Source organism: Castor canadensis, chromosome 17 (genome assembly GCF_047511655.1).
Source record: "Castor canadensis chromosome 17, mCasCan1.hap1v2, whole genome shotgun sequence".
In the NCBI taxonomy this organism is placed as follows: domain Eukaryota; kingdom Metazoa; phylum Chordata; class Mammalia; order Rodentia; family Castoridae; genus Castor; species Castor canadensis.
The window spans coordinates 20572107-20583525 of record NC_133402.1 but is presented as its reverse complement, the minus strand read 5'-3'; the positions used below and the strand labels follow the sequence as shown (position 1 = coordinate 20583525).

Genomic DNA, 11419 nt, shown 5'->3' with positions numbered 1-11419 from the left:
GGGAGGAGGCCGCTCGCGGACTCGGGCCTAGGCCGCTCCCTGCGGCCGGCCCCGGGGCCTGGGTCACCCCATCCACGGAGAGAGACCGCCGGGAGGTGCGGCCGCGCCATGGACCCCTGACCCCGCGGGGTCATCCGGACTCTTAACGTGTGGACTGTGGCCGCTACTGACTGAACCGCCTGCCCCCGTCTCCTGCGGCCCTTAGCATGAGCGAGGGGGACCCAGCCGGGTGACACCGTGCCCGTTGGCGGATCCTCGATTTCCCCCTTTCCTGTCCTCGTCCCCAACCCCCTCCGCCTGCCCCTTCCCCCATGAAGCGCTTCTGAGTTTCGGGGGGTTCTGGATTACTGTTCTTACGAACCCCTGCTTGTGGTTGGGGGGTATTTATCTGAGGCCTTAGGGTCCTTCGGTGTCTCTTGAGTGTTTTGTGTGTGTACATATTTTGCTCTTGAGTTCATAAATATACATATATTGAGAGTGTCCACGTCTCCTCGCTGAACCTTAGGAGTCCTTTGGCACAATGTCCTGTGTGCATTATAAATTTTCCTCTAAACTCAACTATGATACCGTCACCTTTGATGGGCTCCACATCTCCCTCTGCGACTTAAAGAAGCAGATTATGGGGAGAGAGAAGCTGAAAGCTGCCGACTGCGACCTGCAGATCACCAACGCACAGACGAAAGAAGGTAAGGGCCACATGGTTTCCCGGCGGGGCCAGGGTGGAGGTGTGTGGCCCAGGGCTAACCGCCGTTGGTGATCGTTCCAGTACTTGGGACACAGCTCATCGATAGCCCGGGATTGCAGTGGCCGGCCTTGGAGTTGAACTAGCTTGTTTGATTGCTGCGCGCGTGGGTCTTACGGAGCAGGCTGATCCGAAAACGTGGCAGTCTTGATGCTGCTTCTCGATGGTTTTTTAACTGGGGGGGGCGGGGAGGAAGGAAGAGAAGAGGACTGTTAATCCCAGTCCTTTGGGTGATTGCCTTGTGGCGTTTTCTGACTTGATATTCATCAGGAGGGGCGGAGAGTTTAAGCAGGGTTTCCTGTTTTGTTAAAGCAGCAGTAGATACAACTTCTAACAGTTTCTAACTTAACAGCGTTGCCAAGATAATGGCGAATCCTTAGTGTTCTTCCCGTGTGTTTTATTAGTTTGGAGTTGCCTGTGTTGTGGAGGAAGGATCCTCACTTTAATGTTTTTGAGGACTTAATGTCAGAGTTGTTTTGGAACTTGAAATGTTTCTGCAGTGACCACTCTGGCTTGTAAAGTCCAGAATTAGTTTAATACAGAAATTCAGCAGTTGAACTCTTAGTTAGCACGTTAGTCTTCGAATTCAGCAATTCAGGAAAAGCTCAGAAATACTGATAGTTCTGTTTGAGGTAGCACTTGATAGGCTTTCTGTGACATTCTTGACACTAGGATACTGAAAAAATAGTTGGCTGCTAACCATGTAAGTAAGGCACGGGTTAGAATCTTCGAATTCTTTGTCCATTTTGAAAGTATTTTATAATATTGGGAATTTACCAGGACACTTTTTCTAACTCTGAACTTGTTTTGGTTTCTTTTAATCAGAATAGTAATGCTGATATGTGGTTTTTAATAGTTCAGTCATTTGATGGGATGTAAAGAAAGAGTGAAGTTCTAATTAGGTTAAGGTGATTTTTTGATCACTAAATTTGACATAAGGGGTGGCATGGGTTTTTGTTTTGTTTTGTTTTTGTTTTTTAGTTGAAATAAGGTCCTTTTTCTTTTAGCCTGTAGTTAGGTAGGTAGAATGAAGCTGGCCATGTAGAAGACCAGTTTTCTCATTTACAATGCGGATATAAGTGGAATTGAATCAGGCTGAGGAACAGCAGTATTGGCATGTCATGACTACTCCAAAATATTCACTAAGGAAGAATTTATGTAACAATATGTGGTATCTGCTTCCTTCCTTTTTTAAAACTAAGTGTCATACATTGGTAGTTGTAATTATCTACAATGTTCCTCTATTTAGGGAGAGGAAAAATTGTTGATAGTCACAAACAGTTCAGAAATGGCTTTATAAGTCACTAAAATCCCTTAAAATTGTAGTTGGAGTTAATAACAGGCCATCTTCTTGTATCAATGAGTATTTATGAATGAGAGGAAAAATCATCTAAATGAAATTTGAGAATAGGCAATTTTAATTATCATATACTATGCAGGTTTCATCCTTAGTCTTTATCCATCTTATCCACCTAGCAGTAAAATAACAACTTTTAGACTGGAGTAAATTATGATGGGAGGAATCTTACTCACAAATTAGAGTTTTGTGACTTTGTTATTTTTTTCTAGTCCAGGAAATATATACATATATAATATACATAATCCAAACCCAGAAAACCAGGCCTTTTACTGAGCAAGTTTAATGTTAGGTTGGTCAAGAAAAGAGCTGTGGGAGACAGCGTGCATTTTATGCTGTCTTCAGATTAGGGAGAAAATACTGGTAAGAAGTATAGAGGGTAGCTACTTGATGGGTTTTGTGGGAAACAGTATTCAGTGTTACAAGGCAGTAGAATAAAAATGCCACTTGGTTTTAACATTTATCTTTTTGAATTAAAGGTTGTAAAATAAATGCTTATAGTTTTAGAGGAAATTGCCAAGATGAGAATGTTGAACTGGATCGTTTTAATTTGAGTTAAACAAATGTTTAAGTTACCTAATTTACCATGTTTCTACAAAATATTTTTGGCAGTTTTGGAAATCTGTGTTTAGCACCCTTAAATCTGGATGAAACTAAGATGCTTGGGTCAAAATTCTGTGTTTTAGACTTGAGAATCCGGCTTGTTTCTAGACTATTTCACAATGATCCCACATGATCTTTATTATATATGCAAATATTTTCTTCTGTTTTTATGCTTTTTTTATACTGACCCCCCCCCCAAAATCTCCATTCTGAACTTAGTGTGAGAAATTTGAAGCTGAGTACAAAGTATTTTTAAAAGAGCCTGATTATCTTTCTGACTCTCCTTTTCTCAAATTCATCTTATTTTTATTCCATCTGTGCTTTTTATGTTTTTGGATCAAAACTTACTTTGGAAGTAAGTTTTAACTTCAAAACTTTGGAGTTAAACAGGCTACTTGTTAAGGATTTATGTTAAGTGTAAGACACTTTTGGGGTTAGAAAACAGGTCAGAACATGTGTTTGAGGGGTGTCGGGACACTGGACTTTTCGTGCTGTTTGACACAGGACTGTGCTGATGAAATAACAAGTTGTCATGGAAAACTGTTGTGAATGAATGCACTTGAGTTGTTTTTTATAAACTGGGCATGGTGGTACATGCCTATGATCCCTGCACTGGGGAGACTGAGGCAGGAGGATTTATAGTTCACATCTCTACCCAGTCTCAAATAAAAACTACAGGGGGAAGGGACAAAACAAAACAAAAAATTATCAGATGTTTGACACTAAACTTTGGTTCTAAAATTAACTTTTAAAATATCAAAAATCCCCCCCCCCCCTTCCTATTTTTCTGACTCAGCTTGCTTGGTATTTGGGACTGTTGTGAACTATCCAAGATAATGATGATAGTCTTATACTGGCACGCCTAAGTCTAGGAAATTGCATCACTAATTGGGTACCTGTGAGATGTAGCCATCTACTTGGAACATAAGGAAAAGAACCCTTGCATGAGCAACTTAGTTTGTAACAGGGAACACTAATAGCATTGTGACTAAAAATACTCAAGCTGATACTCAGTGTAAATGCCTAAATAAGTCATAAACTTGACATAATTGAAGAGCAAAGCAACTTCAGTGAAGCAAATAGTAACATTGAAAATGAGCTCTACCCTAGTGTCTGGCTGTGGGTTAAAGGAGAATGGGTATATTTTGCATCTCTTTAAGTAGTGACATATTTTTTTCTTTTTGGTAATTTTCAAATTACTTCCTTACCAGCTCCTTTTGCCTCAGTTAAGGCCCTGTTTCTTTATTTCTTTTTTTTTTTTTCCCTCGTTGCTGCTCTTACAGAAGTAAATTACGTATAGTCCAACAATTAGAAAAATCGCTTCCATTCATCCTCTTGGTCTTCTCAAAAAGTACATCATGTCTCCAAAAGCTTTTACTAAAGTTGTAACCCAGGAATGGATGCCTGATTCTTTTTTTGTGTGTGTGTCTGGAAGAGCTTTCTTTTCTTTTTTTTTTCTTTTATTATTCATATGTGCATACAAGGCTTGGTTCATTTCTCCCCCCTGCCCCCACCCCTTCCCTCACTACCCACTTCGCCCCCTCCCTCTCCCCTCCCCTCAATACCCAGCAGAAACTATTTTGCCCTTATTTCTAATTTTGTTGTAGAGAGAGTATAAGCAATAATGGGAAGGAACAAGGGTTTTTGCTGGTTGAGATAAGGATAGCTATACAGGGCATTGACTCACATTGATTTCCTGTGCGTGGGTGTTACCTTCTAGGTTAATTCTTTTTGATCTAACCTTTTCTCTAGTACCTGTTCCCCTTTTCCTATTGGCCTCAGTTGCTTTAAGGTATCTGCTTTAGTTTCTCTGCATTAAGGGCAACAAATGCTAGCTAGTTTTTTAGGTGTCTTACCTATCCTCACCCCTCCCTTGTGTGCTCTCGCTTTTATCATGTGCTCATAGTCCAATCCCCTTGTTGTGTTTGCCCTTGATCTAATGTCCACATATGAGGGAGAACATACGATTTTTGGTCTTTTGGGCCAGGCTAACCTCACTCAGAATGATGTTCTCCAATTCCATCCATTTACCAGCGAATGATAACATTTCGTTCTTCTTCATGGCTGCATAAAATCCCATTGTGTATAGATACCACATTTTCTTAATCCATTCGTCAGTGGTGGGGCATCTTGGCTGTTTCCATAACTTGGCTATTGTGAATAGTACCGCAATAAACATGGATGTGCAGGTGCCTCTGGAGTAACAGTCTTTTGGGTATATCCCCAAGAGTGGTATTGCTGGATCAAATGGTAGATCGATGTCCAGCTTTTTAAGTAGCCTCCAAATTTTTTTCCAGAGTGGTTGTACTAGTCTACATTCCCACCAACAGTGTAAGAGGGTTCCTTTTTCCCGGGATGCCTGATTCTTTATCTTCTCAGTATTCAATCCATGAGCAAGGCTTGTCACTTTTACTCCTAGACCATTCTGACTGTCCGTTTTTCTTATCTGCCACATTCTAACACAGGCCATCATTTCTGCCTGGACTACGTAGCAGCTTCCCTATCAGTCACCATTTCTACTCTTGTCCACAGAGATGCCAGAGGAATAGTTCTTTATAACATAAATCATCATCACTTCATGTAAAATACACCAGTGATTTCCTGTTGTACTTAGAAACAAAGTATAAATTAATGTGTGTGAGCTGTACCTTTCTGTCTATATTTTGTCATTCTTTTCTTTCTTCATCTCTGCAGTCTTTGTCATTTTCCTTTGCCTAAAATACACTTCGTCCAGGTTTTTTTGGCTGGCTTCTTACTCTTTTAAGCCACAAATGTAGGTTCTTTAGAGGAGCTGTCTTTGAATCAACATGTTATCCAAAGTTACATCTGTTGTTCAGTCTTTATTAGAAAACTTTTCTGTTTATTCATATTGTCATGATTTAATGTTTAGTCTGTCTTCTCCAGTAATAAGCTTTGTGAGGACAGAAATAATATGGATAGGGGAGACAGGCTATTTTCATTGTAAAAAATAATAGCTTTTCCCATAGCCTATGTGTTGAATATTTCTGGCTAAATAAACTAGGGAATGGCTTAGTCTTAGTGAGATTTGAAATTAAACAAAGTAGGGGTGCTAGAACCAACAACCTGGTTGACACCATTTGGTGTCCTTTGAAGAGAAGCCCTCTAAGGCTTTGGATATTTGTTCTAACAGTATTAGTAATCTAGGTTGAAGGAATATATAGTTACTAGTGCTCTTTTATGTCTTAAGTTCATTTCTCATAAAATTTCCATTGGTCGAAGAAGTTTTCCCATTTTGGGGTATATACTCAAATCCCTAAATAGAAATTTGACTCTCTATCGCTTTATTTACAGAATATACTGATGATAATGCTCTAATTCCTAAGAATTCATCTGTAATTGTTAGAAGAATTCCTATTGGAGGTGTTAAATCTACAAGCAAGACATATGTTATGTAAGTATTATAAAACCTCATATTTTTTTAAAACAGACCTCTTAAAAGTTTTTATTTTTAAGATCTATATTCTCAGTTCTCAAGACTATGAGAATGGGGGTTTGTTTTTTCTGATTTCTTCTTCTGGCCAAATTGACTTGACCTATAGTTAGAAGAGCTGCTATTAGGAAAAAATTATGCGCCATATGTGGCCTGTTTTCTTCACAAAAACGTGTGTGTTGTACAGGAACATATTTGACATAGTTTGACAGCATCAAGAGGATTCAGTAATCCAAGCATACACTTCTTACAATAAGGGGCTTTGGTTGTGAGGCCATAGACTATATCTGGAGTCAGGCTTAGTTTTGGGTACATTTATTGGTTTTTTAGCAGTTGTGTGACTTTGGATAAGTTACCTAAAGTCTCTGTGTCTGAGATTTCTCTAAGGCAGGGATCCGAATGTAGTAGGCACACCCTATTGGTTTCTGTGTCAGCAGTAACAGATTGAAAAGATTTGGGGGGAAAATGCTATGTTGTTGCTCATGTGTCCTGTATAGTAGCCTATAATGATTGTATCTGTCCTGACCTGTGTAGACCTTTTTCCTTGTTATTATCCCCTAAGCAGTACAGTATAACTATTTACATAGCATTTATATTGTACTGGGTATAAGTAATTGAGAAATGATTTAAAATACATGGGAAGATTATGTAAGTTACATAAAGATACATGCTATTTTATGAAACATTTAAACATCCACACATTTCAGTATGTAGTAGGTATGTAAGGGTCCTGGATTCTGTCCCCCATAATTTACCTCTAGCTCATAGAGGTTTTCAGAAATAAATAGTGCTTGGCACAAGCTCTGTGCCCATATTGGAATAAGAATACAGCAATCTCTCAGGAATCATCTAGAGCTATAGTCACTAAAGAGACAAATAATTAAGACTTTATATCCATAACTTCTTCTCCATCTTGGAATTTTAATAGTGGTAGCAAAGCTATAATACGTGAATAGGGCAGCAACTTGGCTATTTAAAGGGTATTGATTTCCACTAAGAGTTTAGGTGGCTTCATGTAAAATTTTGGCAAATTCTGCTATGGATCAGTGACAAATTCTGGAATTTACCGGTCTTAAAAAAATGGAATATGTTCTTAGAATTGAGGTAAAATAGTCATTTCTTGGAGCTTTACCTCATTGGCAAGTATTCTAAGACTTTTCTCATTAGTTTCTTGTAAAGTTACATTTCATATGCTAACATTTGGAGGTCCCGTTATGATTCACATGTCTTCTGAATAGCAACATATTTTTAAAGCTGGATGTTTTTTCTTGTAATTATAAGTGAACTTAGTGGTATTTGCTTTTAGCTTTAAATAATTTTAAGAATTATAAAAGATAGTTGAATTAATTTCCACATTCTAGTATGAAATTACACTTTATCGATGTGCTTTTTTAAAACTTTTGAACATTGGGTTTGGTAGAATGCTCAAGTGATAGAGTACTTGCTTAGCAAGTGTGAGGCCCTGAGTTCAGATCCCAGTAGTACCCTAAATAAATGAATGAATGAATGAATGAAATGACACCTTAAAAAAAAACAAACATTACCCAGGTGAGGTGGTACATGTCTATAATTCCAGCATTCAGGAGGCAGAAGCAGGAGGATTGTGATTTCTAGGCCAGCCTGGGCTCACTTTGCAAGGCCCTGTCTTTAAAAAAGTGTGTGTGTGTAATACATATATGTATGTTTGTGTATGTGTATATATATGTCAGATACAACGTTTTCATGGATTTTTTGATACTCAGAAACTTTTTGGGGTTTTGTGGCACAGGGGTTTGTACTTAGGGCCTCACATGTGCTAGGCAGACACCCTTGCTGCTTGAACCACTCCACCAGCCCTTTTTGTGATGAGTTTTTCCAGATAGGATCTCTCAAACTAGTTGCCTGGGCTGGCTTTGAACCACAGTTGTCCTGATCTCTGCCTCCTGAGTAGCTGGGATTACAGGTGCGAGCCACCAGCACCTGGCCTGATACTCAGAAACTTGAGAGAGGATTAGTTGAAGTATTTGGCAAAATAAATTGCCTCTTCTACAAAATTGCATGCTAATTCCTAATATAGAAATTTTGCTTGTTATAAACTTGCCTTATAAAACATCTTGGAGTTTGTTGAGCAAATACTAGAAAATGAAAACCTCAAGTTACTTTTTTAATCTCAGTACTTCCACAAAAAAAATTCCTTTTATGTGCTATCTAATATTTTTCCATAGTAAGATACCATAAACTTTAATCATGTGAAGATTATATATTTAACAGCTCAACCCTAGTCCTCTTTCCTGTGTAAAGAAATTTATTAGGATTGGCAGAGTGGCTCAAGTGGTAGCGCAACTGCCTAGCAAATGTGAGGCCCTGAGTTCAAACCCCAAAACCACCAATAAATGAGGGAAAAAAATTATATTTGGGGGTTATTCTTTTAAACATCAAATTGTCCAAATCTATATAAACATTTAACTCTTTTTAACTAAAATTCTCTCAGACTACGTTGCATCTCACTGGGAATTTGAATTCTTGTTCAATCCTTGGTCATTGTGTTGAAACATTTTTTTAAAAACCCATCAGCCTATCCTTCTGGATTTGAAAATTAGTTTTTGGAGCACAGCAATTTCTCAGGGATCCTAATTACAGATGTTAACAGTGGTTAGTTTTGCTTTAAGAAAATCTCATGTGTGGAAATGAGTTTATTAAAAAACTGGAGAATACTTTTTGTTGTTCTACTAGGAATAAACCACAAAGTTACTAAACATTTCAAGGTCCCTATACTACCTTTCAAAAAGCATTTATTGTAAGTAGCAAGGTATGCCTACTTTGGAACTCCCCACGACTCTTTTTTTTTTTAAAACCACAAATATATCTTAAACTGTTCGAAGGTAGTAAAGATTAGTCAAAGTAGTTTATTTATTATTTCAGAAAAAACTGTATTTAAAGCTTTGCACCAAAGGAAAATTGTATTCCTCAGAATGTGTGACTAGAAATATGTATCAAGATTTACTAGTACAAAAACTCATAAACAGCTAATGTTAGTTTTTGTTTTATTTTTTAGAAGTCGAACTGAACCAGTGATGGGAACTACAAAAGCAGTATGTAAAAACACAATCTCACACTTTTTTCTACACATTGCTTTTTTACCTTTATAATGTTGCAGTGAAGTAAACCATTTTAGAACTTAATACCCAACCATAGTTCATATTGTAAATAAAATGTACTTTGATGACAGCTCAGTTGAATATGGATATATGTGGCATAATTTGCAGTTATTCTGTAGAAATGGGTAATTTGTGCCCATTACACTGTTTCATATTAAATATGATAGCATTCTCCCTGTATGACACTGTGTTGTACAGTTATGTATGATCCTTTTTAGATTGCCTAGGTTTTACACTAATGAACATGGTAACATGTTCTACATCTGTCTGTCTATAGTTAGTATTTTGTATGTATGTACAGGCTGTTGTGTGCTTTTTGTTTCTTGCAATAAAAAATGTTTGGAGTGTATATTTTGCCATTTTCACGTTGTATCACTTAGTTTTTGTTAGTTTTTTTCCCTGCCTCATGGCTTTCAAAAATGCACTAGCAACATGCAAAAGCTTACATTAAAGTTTGATGCTTTCTTCAAGTTCAAAAACATCATGGAAAAGAGCTTTCCAGAGAACGTTGATGCAGCTTTATTAATCTTTATTTGGCTATTTTGAGCTCTTATCCTTTGTTTACAACTATGCTATAAAGTGAAAAACCTGAAGTTGTCCCCCTTCCTGAATGCATAAATGTCTCAGTGATTTTGATGATTTTATTCAGTTGGGTATACTGGTTTCAAAACTTAATACAAGGTCTTACACTTCTGTCCAATCTGTTCAAATTGAAAATTTCCCCCCTTTTTCATAAGATACTAAAATGCTGCATTAATTATAGACTATTGAAAGCTGTAGTTATCAAAGGTAACTCCCTTTACCAGGGTAACATTTTACTTTTTATAATTACAGATTAACCATAAATGTGACCCTATTTTGACTTTGAGCTCAAATATAGCAGCATTCCTAACTTGTGGGGTGAAACATTGCAGAACACAGACCTTTCTTAATTGGGTTCTGTAAAATTGATGGTTCTCTAAACATTTTACTGCTTAGGCTTGATATTGTACACAATACAAGGTATCTGAAATCTTCATTTAGAATTCAAGGGTTTTGCTTGCTATTTCATTTTATATTTTTTAAATATTACTGATCTTTGTGTATGAGGCATTTCACTAACCCTGGGTAATTGGATCTTAAACATAATAACATAGAATATCTGAACTTTGGACTTGTTCTCTAAAGTATATGATCTTTAGTTCTCATGGAACTAAATACAGTGATTGAAAGATCAGAAGTTTTAGTGTTTTGGGATTTTTTTTCTCCCTCTTTTTGGGTATATGGGTTTTTTTGGGTTTTTGGGGGGTGGTTTTAAGCATAATGCTGTAAAAACTGTCCAAGTTTCTGTTTTGCTGGTGATTGGTTTAAAACTGATTTTTTATGTATCCAAATGCTAGCCCAAATTAGATGACTATCCTGGTAACTGTAGTAGTAAATGTAACACATTTTGTATAAAGTACATTTTTATACAGTATTTAAACTAATTCAGTTGAAGTTTTATTTCTTGAAAACAATTATTTCCTTTTTGTTTATTAGCATGTGTATAAACACAAATCACATGTTCATAAATAAAGTTAACATTCTTTTAGCCTTGTGTGTTCCCTGGCATGTCTGTATTACATTTATAAGAAGCATTTTATTTTAAGCTTATTTAGGTTTTTCTTTTCTTTTCCTCTTTTTTTTTTTTTTTTTTATATTTTTAAAAAGTAGCTTTTATTTTTAGGTAGAATTAACTGAAATGAAGACATTAGATAGCTTGTTAATCCCCATCCTTTATTTGCTTGGGGTACATTTGTTGACATTCAGGATGAGAGAGAGAGAATATGTTCATGAATCATAGTGTTCATCTTAGGAGACTGGTGTGGTTGTACACATTCACAAAACAAAAGTAAGTAGGGGTGCTGGACCAAATTTTAAATTCTGGATAGTAAAAGTAAATATATGGACATTTTTGGTAATTTGAGTCTAATCTAGGATGGCTGTTTGCATATTTCCCAGCCTTGTTTGATTTAGACATTCTTCTGTGTTGGTACACCAAAAATGGATGTTCTTGCTAACTAGACATGAGAATTAGATTTTATTTGGTCCTTTAATATCACTCAGGTGTGATTGGCATAAAGGATTTCAGGTCATTGCTCCCAGAAACG

General features: G+C 37.0%; 1 protein-coding gene across 4 annotated transcripts in view; it reads left to right on the top strand.

Annotated features, from left to right (window-relative positions):
- The first annotated feature begins 323 nt into the window (after nt 1–323).
- Rbbp6 (RB binding protein 6, ubiquitin ligase) overlaps nt 324–11419 on the top strand; it is a 32286-nt gene continuing 21190 nt past the window's right edge. For all 4 annotated transcript variants that reach the window (XM_020159739.2, XM_020159738.2, XM_020159736.2 and 1 more), the window contains exons 1-3: nt 324–686; nt 6015–6114; nt 9188–9224. In XM_020159739.2, the coding sequence (XP_020015328.1) occupies nt 521–686; nt 6015–6114; nt 9188–9224 (303 nt within the window). In that variant the 5' untranslated portion in view covers nt 324–520. The remainder of the gene's footprint in view (nt 687–6014; nt 6115–9187; nt 9225–11419) is intronic.